Source organism: Oncorhynchus kisutch, linkage group LG22 (assembly GCF_002021735.2).
Source record: "Oncorhynchus kisutch isolate 150728-3 linkage group LG22, Okis_V2, whole genome shotgun sequence".
NCBI lineage: Eukaryota > Metazoa > Chordata > Actinopteri > Salmoniformes > Salmonidae > Oncorhynchus > Oncorhynchus kisutch.
Window position 1 is genome coordinate 46,786,539 of NC_034195.2, and position 13,786 is coordinate 46,800,324.

At 46.0% G+C, this 13,786-nt stretch overlaps 1 protein-coding gene across 2 annotated transcripts in view; it reads right to left on the reverse strand.

Annotated features, from left to right (window-relative positions):
* LOC109867458 (cytoskeleton-associated protein 5-A) overlaps positions 1-13,786 on the reverse strand; it is a 36,527-nt gene that overhangs the window by 3,927 nt on the left and 18,814 nt on the right. Inside the window, exons 26-38 of one of the 2 annotated variants that reach the window (XM_031801231.1) lie at positions 13,648-13,748; positions 12,695-12,817; positions 12,062-12,214; positions 11,587-11,790; positions 7,145-7,280; positions 5,592-5,785; positions 4,765-4,961; positions 4,206-4,229; positions 3,687-3,860; positions 1,339-1,459; positions 709-888; positions 315-502; positions 44-119 (exon numbers count right to left, since the gene is read on the reverse strand). In XM_031801231.1, the coding sequence (XP_031657091.1) occupies positions 44-119; positions 315-502; positions 709-888; positions 1,339-1,459; positions 3,687-3,860; positions 4,206-4,229; positions 4,765-4,961; positions 5,592-5,785; positions 7,145-7,280; positions 11,587-11,790; positions 12,062-12,214; positions 12,695-12,817; positions 13,648-13,748 (1,871 nt within the window). The remainder of the gene's footprint in view (positions 1-43; positions 120-314; positions 503-708; positions 889-1,338; positions 1,460-3,686; positions 3,861-4,205; positions 4,230-4,764; positions 4,962-5,591; positions 5,786-7,144; positions 7,281-11,586; positions 11,791-12,061; positions 12,215-12,694; positions 12,818-13,647; positions 13,749-13,786) is intronic. The other variant, XM_020456631.2, reaches the window with a different exon arrangement.

Genomic DNA, 13,786 nt, shown 5'->3' on the forward strand with positions numbered 1-13,786 from the left:
AAGTAAACTCTCCCACAAGAAAATAGTGAAACAGTGATATTACCTTCATGACCAGTTCAGCAAACATAGGTGACCCTGAAGAAGTGGTAAGACTGTCCTGTAGCAGCACTAGAAGAGCGCTGCAGAGACATAGAACAGAGACTCCGTATAAACACTAGATACTGGAACTCACTGGAAACTCAAAACATATATAATCAGGAAACATAGGATGTTTGTTTGGGGGTAGGTACATTTCAATATGAATAGAAGATGAGAAAAGTAGAAATTCCTTATTAAAACAGGAAGAAGAAAAATGAGAGTGAGTGGAATCTGACCTGAGGATGTTGGTCTGGTCAGACTTCTCCAGTACTCTGACCACCAGTAGGTTGACAGAACGGATGAGCTGCTGACCGTCCTCGATGTCCTCCACCCGGGCATCCAGCATCAGGGTGATCAGACCGTGCATCAGGTCCTTCAGCACGCCCATCGACGCCTCTCGTGCAAGGCTCTCCATAGAGAACAGCTACAGGAGGCAGACCCAGGACAGGGACACAGATGTCAACACCAGTCAACACCAGTCTACTAAGCCTACTCAGGTGTGCTTGGCTAAAAACATTTGATAAAATGTTTTAATAAATACAATGACAAAGAACAATTCCTTTGCCAATCTTCAGACCTTAAATGGTCAAACAGAACCCCCTAGTGGTGTTCATGTGTAGTCACACTCACTGAGAGCATATTGCCAATGATGCAGCTGTAGAGCTTGAAGATGTCCTTCTTGTCGAGGCGGTCGTCAGCCATGTGTGTGTTGTAGATGAGGCGCAGCTGCATGAAGGTAGCGATGAGGAACTGGTCAATGTGACCTGACATGGCCTCGGCTTTGTCCTCCTGCCTCAACACCTCGTCAATCTGGGGGAGGGGGCGGCACAAGGGTTACAGACAGAGAGACAAGAGAAGCCCACACCACACACACTTTGGTACTGTCGTTATCAACCGTTTACTCTCTCCTAACCAGAGCAGAGTACCTCAGGTAAATAGATGGGTGTCAAGAGGTTACCTTACTTCCATTTCTTGTGGTTATTATTGTGAGAACTTGGTTGAATAGGATTTCTAATGTTTTCATTACACATTGCAACAACCAAAATAAAAACGAGCTGAGGTTTAAAGTTGAACAGCAAAGCTTGGTATTTCCCCAGTGGAGGCTGCTGAGGGCAGAACGGCTCATAATGTCTAGAACGGAGCAAATGGAATGGCATCAAACACCTGGACACCATGCGTTTGATACCATTCCACTGATTCTCCCCAACTAAGGTGCCACCAACCTCCTGTGCTGTGCCTACACTAGAGTCAATGATGTACCTGGGCCAGAGCCTGGATGCTGGTGTTGATGTCGCCACTGGCCACCTGGGAGATGACAAAGTTGATGGTGGACGCAGTACTGTTGTGGAGGTCGTCAAAGTGGGGCGACACAGAGCGGATCCTGAGGGAAGACGAGCAACTCACACCTTATATAACCATGTGTCTTATGAGATCTCTCGTGATGATTGGTCTTATGATGACAGGGTCCTTAAGTCTCTTGCACTTAAGATCCATCAACACACATCTCTCCCAGCCAACTAAGAACACAGCTATTTCAGAACAAAGTAATACAGTTGGCATGCAGATCTCCCAACCTGTGTTGGTAGCGTATTAGGGCTCAGGGCTGCTGGGTAGAGTATAGAGTAGAGTACCAGGGCTGCTCAGGGCAGCCGGGGAGAGTATCAGGGCAGCCGGGTAGAGTATGAGGGCTGCTCAGGGCAGCCGGGTAGAGTATCAGGGCTGCTCAGGGCTGTCGGGTAGAGTATCAGGGCTGCTCAGGGCAGCCGGGTAGAGTACCAGGGCTGCTGGGTAGGGTACCAGGGCTGCTGGGTAGAGTACCAGGGCTGCTGGGTAGAGTACCAGGGCTGCTGGGTAGAGTACCAGGGCTGCTCAGGGCAGCCAGGTAGAGTATCAGGGCAGCCGGGTAGAGTATGAGGGCTGCTCAGGGCAGCCGGGTAGAGTATGAGGGCTGCTCAGGGCAGCCGGGTAGAGTATCAGGGCTGCCGGGTAGAGTAACAGGGCTGCTCAGGGCTGCCGGGTAGAGTACCAGGGCTGCTCAGGGCAGCCGGGTAGAGTATCAGGGCTGCTCAGGGCAGCCGGGTAGAGTATCAGGGCTGCTCAGGGCAGCCGGGTAGAGTATCAGGGCTGCTCAGGGCAGCCGGGTAGAGTATCAGGGCTGCTCAGGGCAGCCGGGTAGAGTATCAGGGCTGCTCAGGGCAGCCGGGTAGAGTATCAGGGCTGCTCAGGGCAGCCGGGTAGAGTATCAGGGCTGCTCAGGGCAGCCGGGTAGAGTATCAGGGCTGTTCAGGGCAGCCGGGTAGAGTATCAGGGCTGCTCAGGGCAGCCGGGTAGAGTATCAGGGCTGCTGGGTAGAGTATCAGGGCTGCTCAGGGCAGCTGGGTAGAGTATCAGGGCAGCCAGGTAGAGTACCAGGGCTGCTCAGGACAGCTGGGTAGAGTATCAGGGCAGCCGGGTAGAGTAGCAGGGCTGCTCAGGGCTGCTGGGTAGAGTATCAGGGCTGCTCGGGGCAGCCGGGTAGAGTACCAGGGCTGCTCGGGGCAGCCGGGTAGAGTACCAGGGCTGCTAGGGGCAGCCGGGTAGAGTACCAGGGCTGCTCGGGGCAGCCGGGTAGAGTACCAGGGCTGCTCGGGGCAGCCGGGTAGAGTACCAGGGCTGCTCGGGGCAGCCGGGTAGAGTACCAGGGCTGCTCAGGGCAGCCGGGTAGAGTACCAGGGCTGCTCAGGGCAGCCGGGTAGAGTACCAGGGCTGCTCAGGGCAGCCGGGTAGAGTATCAGGGCTGCTGGGTAGAGTATCAGGGCTGCTCAGGGCAGCTGGGTAGAGTATCAGGGCAGCCAGGTAGAGTACCAGGGCTGCTCAGGGCAGCCGGGTAGAGTATCAGGGCTGCTCAGGGCTGCTGGGTAGAGTATCAGGGCTGCTCGGGGCAGCCGGGTAGAGTACCAGGGCAGCCGGGTAGAGTACCAGGGCTGCTCAGGGCAGCCGGGTAGAGTACCAGGGCTGCTCAGGGCAGCCGGGTAGAGTACCAGGGCTGCTCAGGGCAGCCGGGTAGAGTACCAGGGCTGCTCAGGGCAGCCGGGTAGAGTACCAGGGCTGCTCAGGGCAGCCGGGTAGAGTACCAGGGCTGCTCAGGGCAGCCGGGTAGAGTACCAGGGCTGCTCAGGGCAGCCGGGTAGAGTACCAGGGCTGCTCAGGGCAGCCGGGTAGAGTACCAGGGCTGCTCAGGGCAGCCGGGTAGAGTACCAGGGCTGCTCAGGGCAGCCGGGTAGAGTACCAGGGCTGCTCAGGGCAGCCGGGTAGAGTACCAGGGCTGCTCAGGGCAGCCGGGTAGAGTACCAGGGCTGCTCAGGGCAGCCGGGTAGAGTACCAGGGCTGCTCAGGGCAGCCGGGTAGAGTACCAGGGCTGCTCAGGGCAGCCGGGTAGAGTACCAGGGCTGCTCAGGGCAGCCGGGTAGAGTACCAGGGCTGCTCAGGGCAGCCGGGTAGAGTACCAGGGCTGCTCAGGGCAGCCGGGTAGAGTACCAGGGCTGCTCAGGGCAGCCGGGTAGAGTACCAGGGCTGCTCAGGGCAGCTGGGTAGAGTACCAGGGCTGCTCAGGGCAGCTGGACACTTACTTGGGCTCTGGCATCATGATGGGCTCCAGCAGTTCCTCCAGTTTATGTTGGACCAGGTCAGGCAGCTCACTGACGCGTGTGTGGTCGTTCTCAATCATGTCTAGATCCAGCTGAAACTCCTTGGGGATAGAGGGGTGTGAGTGTTCCCGTTCTGCATTCTGAGCCCGCGCTTGGCTGGTGGAGGGAGGACAGAAGAGGATCATTCAGAATCAGAACCATGTCATGGAAACCAACACTTACAGAGAGGCAGGCCGGCAGCACACAATAGCTCTGTTCCAATATCCCCCACTAGCCTACTACTTAGAATGCATGCCCAATACAGTGTGGTTGGCTAGTATGGACACTGGAAGGTTACCATGGACACATTAAGACAGTTGCAACAACGAGGAGGGGAGGACACAGTAAATTAACTACTTAGTTTAGACTGGTGAGTGTTACATTACAGCCCCATTCGGAGTGCTTCTGGAGGAGAGCAGAGGGCACTGGGAGAGGCACTGGGAGAGGCTCGGCGGTACTCACATCCTATATGTGCGATACATTATTCTGTCCATGGAGAGCAGAGCAGCGATAAGAAAAGAGCAATTATAAAGGAGAAGAGAGGCTCTGGATTAAGAGACCACACCATGCAACGATACTGGGAAAACTAAAGGGTGCCAGAACAGCAAACACATGGACTTTTAGAATTGGTTCAATTTAGGTTTGAGGTTTGCGTTAGGGGTTTGTTCAAGGTTAGGGTCAGTTTAGGGTTGCCGACATTGGACTGTCAATGAGTTGCAGGCCAGTCACATGCCTTTAGTTGTACCCAATGAAACATAGGTTAGAGCAGGAGGAAAGACATTCAAGAGACATTGACAAGGAGCATTAAGATATGTTTTAAGAGGGTGTGTAGATAGGTCTTAAGACATGGACAGAATTTCTTTACCATGAATGTTAGTAATGGTAAAAAAGTGGTACTATCTAGTAGATCACCAGACATAAGTATAGTAAAAACCCCATAGGTAGGTTTGTTAGGAGAGAGAGCCATGCTGTGGCAGGTATTTGAGGAGGCACTAGGCCAAGGACTTAATCCTTCTCATACTTGAGCTTGTTGGGCACTTCTTCCTGAGGTTGCTGAGCAGGCTTCCTCATGAAGGTAGCATTGGGGTTGGAAGGGTGCTCTCTCTGGAGCCTCTCCCTCTCTGCAGTCTGTCTGTTGGGTGGTGGGGCAGCTGCCGGGGTCTTCTTAGCCGAGCGCTTGACCCTCTCCTCTAACATACTCATCTCCTTCTCAGACAACTGCAGGAGAAAGACAGGATGTTTGAGATTAACACAGGAGATGATATATCCAGAGGGGTCTAGTCCAAAGCAGGATAGTAAATTGGCCAACTTTGATAAACATTCAGATTTTAATGGTTCATTAATAAATTAAATGGTTGTTGGTTGAAACAGTCCATGCCCATTTCAAGCATATCTTTTAAAATGTATTCATTCCAGACAATTTAAGCAAGTTAGCTGGTTAACTCATTGATCCTGCGTTGTGACATACCCTCTATTGTACTGAAGTTTACACTGTGTACAAAACATATTGAACACCTTCCTAATATCGAGTTGCGTGTTGCAGTTCTTGACACACTCAAACCGGTGTGCACTTGGCACCTCAATACCCCATTCAAAGGCACTTACATGTTTTGTTTTGCCCATTCACCCTCTGAAGTGCACACATTCTCTGTCTCAAGGTTTAAACATCCTTATTTAACATGTCTTCTCCCCTTCATCTATACTGATTGAAGTGGATTTAACAAGTGACATCAATAAGGGATCATAGTTTTCACCTGGATTCACCTGGTCAGTCTGTGTCATGGAAAGAGCAGGTGTTCCTAATGTTTTGTACACTGTTTCAGTACATTGTACTAGTGAGTAGCTTACATTGCCAATGAGTTTGTAGACTTGGTCGCCACAGACGTTGTACACAGCCACCACTGTGTTGAGGGCAGCGTTGCGTACTGAGTTGTCCCTGTCTCCGATGTGAACAGCGATCTCTTTCAGGGACTTGGCCGGTGTTGGCTGACACACATTCATCCCATAGTTTTCTATCAGACAGCCCAGCTCCTCAAGACATTCTGGGGAAATACAGGGAGAGATGGTAAGATCTGGAGCTTTTCAGACAGGAACGTCACACTTCAGGTATTCAGACAGTTTCCCCAAACACAGATTAAGCTTAGTCTTAGACTAAAACATCTTTTAATATTCCCCCCATAAAATGTAATAGCTTTTATCCAGGACTAAGCATAATCTGTGTCTGGGAAACTAGACCCATAGAGTGTTTATTAACTTCTCTAGGGTAGGGGGCAGCATTCGGAATTTTGGATGAAAAGCATGCCCAAATTAAACGGCCTGCTACTCGGGCCCAGAAGATATGATATGCATATAACTGGTGGATTTGGATAGAAAACACAAAAGTTTCCAAAACTGTTAAAATAGTGTCTGTGAGTATAACAGAACTGATTTAGCAGGCGAAAACCTGAGAAAACTCCATTCAGGAAATATTTTTGTTTGTTGGTTTTGTAGTTTTCTATTCAATGCCATTACAGTATCCATTGACTTAGGACTCCATTTGCAGTTCCTATACCTTCCACTAGATGTCAGTCTTTAGAAATCATTTCGGGCTTGTATTCTTATAAATGAGAGAGTAAGACCAGTCTGAACGAGTGGACCCTACCGTGTCGCAGAGCTTTTTCATGCGCATTTCTTGTTTACCTTTTATATTGACAACGTTGTTGTCCGGTTGAAATATTATAGATCATTTAGGCTAAACAACAACCTGAGGATTGAATATTAACATTGTTTGACATGTTTCTATGAACTTTACGGATACAATTTGGATTTTTTGTCTGATTGTTTTGACTGCGTTTGAGCCTGTGGATTTCTGAAGAAAACGCGCTAACAAAATGGAGGTTTTTGGATATAAAGAGACTTCATCGAACAAAAGGAACATTTATTGAGTAAATGAACGTCTTCTGATTGCCACCATATGAAGATCATCAAAGGTAAGGGATTAATTTTCTCTCTATTTCTGAGTTTTGTAACGCTTCTGCTTGGCTGGTTACCGTTTGTAATAATTTGTCAACTGGGCTATGTTCTGGGCTAGGTATGCTTTCGACTAAAAGCATTTTTATAAATATGACACTGTGGTTGGTTTAACAAGACGCTAATCTTTAAACCTATGTAAAATATGTTTTGTTTTCTGAATTTTTATAATGAGCATTTCTGTAATTGAATTTGGCGCTCTGCAATCTCACTGGATGTTGGCCAGATGGGACGCTAGCGTCCCACGTACCCTAGAGAGGTTAAGAACCTGAACGTTCTTAAAATGAGTTACAACATTTCTGACACAATCACTTACTGTAATGAATTCTATAACCTGTTTTAGTCCTTATAGCCTTGGTCAACTTCAGTCACAACTAAAATCTCTTTCTTACCAGCTCTCTGTTTGGAGTTCTTGGACTTGGTCCCGTCCATGAGGAATGGGAAGACTTTGCTGGCAGGGTAGACCTTACACAGCATGGTGAGGATGGCACGCACATCTTTACGCACCACATCCTTCGATTCGCCAACCTGTCAGGTGAAAAAGGGTTACAGATGGCTAGACAATAGTCATATTAGCATTTGCAGCTTCACCGTGTATCAAATATTTAACTAAACCTTTCCTTTTTTGTTAACCTCTTATGCAAGGGGGCAGTATTTTCACGTCCGGATGAAAAGCGTGCCCAAATTAAACTGCCTGTTATTCAGGCCCAGAAGCTAGAGTATGCATATAATTAGTAGATTTGGATAGAAAACTCTTAAAGTTTCCAAAACTGTTAAAATAATGTCTGTGAGTATAACAGAACTCATATGGCAGGCAAAAACCTGAGAAAAATCCAACCAGGAAGTGGGAAATCTGAGGTTTGTAGTTTTTCAAGTGATTGCCTATCCAATATCCAGTGTAAATGGGGTCAGATTGCACTTCCTAAGGCTTCAACTAGATGTCAAAAGTCTTCAGAACGTTGTTTCAGGCTTCGATTGTGAAAGGGGAGCGAATAAGAGCCGTTTTAACCAGTGGTCTGGCTGAAAGCCTTTAGTTTAGTCACGCGCGCGGCCCTAAGCACGAGCTCCGTTCCCTTTCTGAAAGGAATTGTCCGGTTGGAATATTATTGAAGATTCATGATAAAAACATCCTAAAGATTGATTATATACACATCGTTTGACATGTTTCTATGAACTGTAATGGAACTTTGACTTTGTCTGGACTTAGTGCCTGCGGTTTGTGCATTTGGATTAGTGAACTAAACGTGTGAACAAAAAGGAGGTATTTGGACATAAGTGGACTTTATCGAACAAAATGAACATTTATTGTGGAACTGGGATTCCTGGGAGTGCATTCCGATGAAGATCAAAGGTAAGTGAATATTTATAATGCTATTTCTGACTTTTGTTGACTCCACAACATGGCGGGTATCTGTATGGCTTGTTTTGGTTGCTGAGCGCTGTACTCAGATTATCGCATGGTGTGCTTTCAGCGTAAAGCTTTTTTAAAATCTGACAGCAGTTGCATTAAGGAGAAGTTTCTTTAAAACCGTGTATAACACTTGTATTTTCATCAACATTTATGATGAGTATTTCTGTAAATTGATGTGGCTCTCTGCAAAATCACCGGAAGTTTTGGAGGCAAAACATTACTGAACATAACACGCCAATGTAAACTGAGATTTTTGGATATGAGCTTTATCGAACAAAACATACATGTATTGTGTAACATGAAGTCCTATGAGTGCCATCTGATGAAGATCAAAGGTTAGTGATTAATTTTATCTCCATTTCTGCTTTTTGTGACTCCTCTCTTCGGGTGGAAAATGGCTGTGTTTTTTTGTGACTAGGCGCTGACCTAACATAATCGCATGGTATGCTGTCGTCGTAAAGCCTTTTTGAAATCGGACACTGTGGTGGGATTAACAACAAGTTTATCTTTAAAATGGTGTATAATACTTGTATATTTGAGGAATTTTAATTCTGAGATTTCTGTTTGAATTTGGCGCCCTGCACTTTCACTGGCTGTTGTCAAATCGATCCCGTTAAAGGGATTTGAGCCCTAAGAAGTTTAAGACTTGTTTTTAATTTTATTTAACCTTTATTTAACTAGGCAAGTCCGTTAAGAACAAATTCTTATTTACAATGATGGCCTAATCGAGGAACAGTGTGTTAACTTAACTGCCTTCTTCAGGGGCAGAACTACAGATTTTTACCTTGTCAGCTCAGGGATTCGATCTAGCAACCTTTCGGTTACTGGCCCATAGCTCTAACCACTAGGCTACCTGCCACCCAAAATCATACATGAAAACAAATTTTACGGCACAATTCACAGTGGGTGACCTACTTGGAAGACGAGGTAGGGGGACGCCCTACTTGGAAGACGAGGTAGGGTTAAGCCCTACTTGGAAGACGAGGTAGGGTTAAGCCCTACTTGGAAGACGAGGTAGGGGGACGCCCTACTTGGAAGACGAGGTAGGGGGACGCCCTACTTGGAAGACGAGGTAGGGGGTGCGCTCTACTTTGAAGACGAGGTAGGGAGACACCCTACTTGGAGGACGAGGTAGGGCGAATCCCTACTTGAGGGGGATGGTCACCAACCTTTTGGGTCAATATCATGGAGTCCAAAAGCCAGTAAAGATCTACCTCTCAGATGTATTACTATTTTTTTGTTGTTGTTGAAAACATGGCTTAAACTTAAGCCTACACATTAACCTATTAAAAACATAAGCTTATTCTACATTAACCTAACAGTTCTGTAGCAATGAGGTTTGTACAGTAAGCTATAGGCCCAATACATTATCACTGCATATTGGCTATGCTTGAATTACCCTGTCATTGTTCTTCACAGACCATTATGAAATTATATTTCAAAATGGTTGGTATATGATCATACTGGTAATATGTGTTGTATTACTTTTGAGGCACAGCAGAGAGAGCATAATAATGAGCTTTTTTTCATTTTACTGGACTGATGGCCTGCATCTGATGGTCAGCTTGAGGGGAGTGAGCAGAGGTGAGGCTGTCTCTCACCATCTCTCGCCCTCCCTCCGCTGAGAAAAGGGGACACAGTCTTCCAGCTGATGATGAAACTGAAGTCGCACTGCATTATTTCTGCCTCATGCACCAACTTACAAAGTTACTCCTATGACCAGAGAAAGTGAAATATTCCTTGATATTAAAAAAGAAACAAGCTGCTAATAATAACAATGCAAGCTTATGGGAACACTTTCCTATACTCATACTTTACAGCTGCACTGCTGGTTTTAGCACGAGTGGAAGTTTATTTTTTATTTCACCTTTATTTAACCAGGTAGACTAGTTGAGAACACCTTTATTTAACCAGGTAGGCTAGTTGAGAACACCTTTATTTAACCAGGTAGGCTAGTTGAGAACACCTTTATTTAACCAGGTAGGCTAGTTGAGAACACCTTTATTTAACCAGGTAGGCTAGTTGAGAACAAGTTCTCATTTGCAACTGCGACCTGGCCAAGATAAAGCATAGCAGTGTGAGCAGACAACAAAGAGTTACACATGGAGTAAACAATTAACAAGTCAATAACACAGTAGAAAACAAAGGGGGAGTCTATATACAATGTGTGCAAAAGGCATGAGGTAGGCAAATAATTACAATTTTGCAGATTAACACTGGAGTGATGAATGATCAGATGGTCATGTACAGGTAGAGATATTGGTGTGCAAAAGAGCAGAAAAGTAAATAAATAAAAACAGTATGGGGATGAGGTAGGTGAAAAAGGGTGGGCTATTTACCAATAGACTATGTACAGCTGCAGCGATCGGTTAGCTGCTCAGATAGCTGATGTTTGAAGTTGGTGAGGGAGATAAAAGTCTCCAACTTCAGCGATTTTTGCAATTCGTTCCAGTCACAGGCAGCAGAGTACTGGAACGAAAGGCGGCCAAATGAGATGTTGGCTTTAGGGATGATCAGTGAGATACACCTGCTGGAGCGCGTGCTACGGATGGGTGTTGCCATCGTGACCAGTGAGCTGAGATAAGGCGGAGCTTTACCTAGCATGGACTTGTAGATGACCTGGAGCCAGTGGGTCTGGCGATGAATATGTAGCGAGGGCCAGCCGACTAGAGCATACAAGTCGCAGTGGTGGGTGGTATAAGTTGCTTTAGTGACAAAACGGATGGCACTGTGATAAACTGCATCCAGTTTGCTGAGTAGAGTGTTGGAAGCCATTTTGTAGATGACATCGCCGAAGTCGAGGATTGGTAGGATAGTCAGTTTTACTAGGGTAAGCTTGACGGCGTGAGTGAAGGAGGCTTTGTTGCGGAATAGAAAGCCGACTCTTGATTTGATTTTCGATTGGAGATGTTTGATATGAGTCTGATATGAGTCTGGAAGGAGAGTTTGCACATGTAGGGAGAATGCACATGTTATGGGTTGACAATGCTGAATAACAACTTAAAAACATGAACTTACTCATAAAAACAGCAGCTATTTGCTGTATTCATTGAGTCGCTAGTCATGGTTTTAAAAGTTTAGAAAACTCACAGTATCAACTGCTGTGTGTTCGAGGCTTCTTTCATAGCCTACGGCTTGAGGAAACTGTACAGACACGGTGATCTGAGCACTTGATTTGCTTCCTAGGCCTGCCGGGTTTGCAGAGTTCTACTTTCAGGCACATGAAATGGTTCATAATGGGAATACCTTTCTTTCCAGGCACTAGGGCTGCTGAATCAAGTGCACCAACCGCCAACAGCGCAACCCCCCCCAAAAGGAACGCAAGGCTTTATCGTTGATTTTTTACAGAAATGTTTAGTGACCGACTACAAATGCCTTGGAGATCGACCAGTTGGTGACCACTGAGGTAGGGGAATGACTTACTTTGAGGATGAGGTAGGGAATGAAGGAGGAGGCCTCATATTCATTGAGGTGGTAGTTCTCTCTGCTCAGTGTGGGGAAGAGCTGCTTGAGGTACTCCAGCACCTTCATCAGCACAGTGCTGTTGGTCTCAAAGAAACGCAGCGTGAACCACTTCAGGATCAGGTCCAAGCAGCTGACTGTGCCCTCAAGCTCATCCTCCATTCGCTACAGAGTGGAAACATAAGATTGTAGTCAGTCAAGTAAACAAGCAACTCCCTTAGGTTTCTAAGAAACACTAATGGTTTTGGTCTAAGATTTTTGAAGCCTTTTCACTCTTCAGACTCAAACAAAAGTATGTACAGAGTGCAGGTCCCTATTGCTAAAGAGATTTCATCTCAGTAACACACACCTGTTTAAATAAAGGTTCAAGAAAAAAGAAGGTTCAAGGGCTCCGTCTAATCATTAGTGCGTTTCACTGCCTCCGACAGGTTCTCACCTCTCCCATGACCCCGATAGCCTTGACCTGGCGTTGGAAGTCAGAAGCATGGAAGAGCTCGTCCTGGAGCCATCTGGCGAAGCAGGTAGACATCTGAGTCTTTAGCTGATCCACGTACTCATCTCGCGGGGTCTGGAAGTTCCACTTCAACACCTGCGTCACAAGTTATCATTAGTCAAGAACTATAAAATCAGTATTCTTATTCACATTACAAGTTATTTATTGTTCAGCAAGAAAGGTTTTCTAAGTAAATAAGAATGTTAAATTATTTGCTGGGTTAAATGAAAGGATAAAATAAAACAATATTTTCCTTTACACTTTTGCAGGGCTCCCTTGCAAAAGAGACTTTGCTCTCAATGGGACTTCAAGCTTAAATAAAGAATTAAAATGTCTTGCTCAGAAAACAGTCTTATCCTGGGCATCCAGAAAACACTGTCAGGAAGCAGATGAAACATGACTGTCCTTTATAGCAACCTCTAGCTTCCATCTCCACTGCACAATTGATTTAGATGTTTTATTTACTCTTTATTTAACCATAGTCACATTGAGATGTACATATCTTTTTCAAGTGATTACAAAGAGACACCTCCCACACTCCTTTTATCAAAAGTGAAAAGGTCAAAGGTGACGTGCCTTCAGCCCTTTCTCTTCCTTTATCCTCTGCTCCTTGCCATTGGGGACCAGGATGAAGATGACACCAGACCGGTCCTCCTCATCCTTGGCCTTCGTGACCGGGGCCTTCTTCCCAAGCACACCCTGAAGACGGGACGGGGGAGAGAGATGGGGAGGTTTACAAGACAAAGCACAGAAATATCATCATTACAAGATCCAAAGGTAGATAAAAGCTAATGGGTTGTGCTCAGAATATGTGGTAGAGGTTTAAAAGACAGAAACATTACTACAACATGTAAAGCTATATAGAAAAGCTGTAAAACTCATGTATAGCGTGGTCAGACAAAGACAAAGTTAAGAGAACACCAAAACACCATCCTCTTCATAATCTAAAAGAGCTTTGTGATTTCAGCCTGTAAATGAAAAAGCGCTACACATTAACTATATTTTTCACCAAAAATACGAAGATGAATATAAAGCTAGATTTAAAAAAGTCTTAGATATTGTGCAACGCCTTGGACAGAGCGCAGTGCCTCAACACCCGACGCAAGGCTCCACCCAATTAGTCATTCCTGAGTCACACATTAGTAGCACAGAGGTGCTTGAATCCGAACATGTACCTGCTGGCTGCTAGGCTTCCCCTTTGTAAGTCTTTTAGGACTACTGACTCTATCTTTATACGAGCTCGCAACAGATTCCTGGGGGACGTTCTATTAAATGCAGAATGAAATATCAACTTCACAGAGAGAAAAGCTGGCACATTGTAGGAGTTTGGTTTCCCGAGAGCTGAAATGAGACGGGACTGAAATGAGACGGGACTGAAATGATATTTTCATGACATTGGCAAGTAAAATTCCCAGGGACTGGAGATGAACATTATCAGTCCAACTATATGTGGAACAATGCATCAAATGTAACTACATGGTCCCTGTCAAATACATTTAATACAAAAGAAAAGCTGAATAAATGCACACCTTTTTGGCTGCTCCAGGCTTGACCACTTTCTTAGACTTAGTCTCAGGCTCAGGATCGTCATCATCATCGTCATCAATGACAGGTTTAGGTTTAGACGGACCTGCACAAAAAACAACAGTGGTCAGGAAGTTCTCTCTC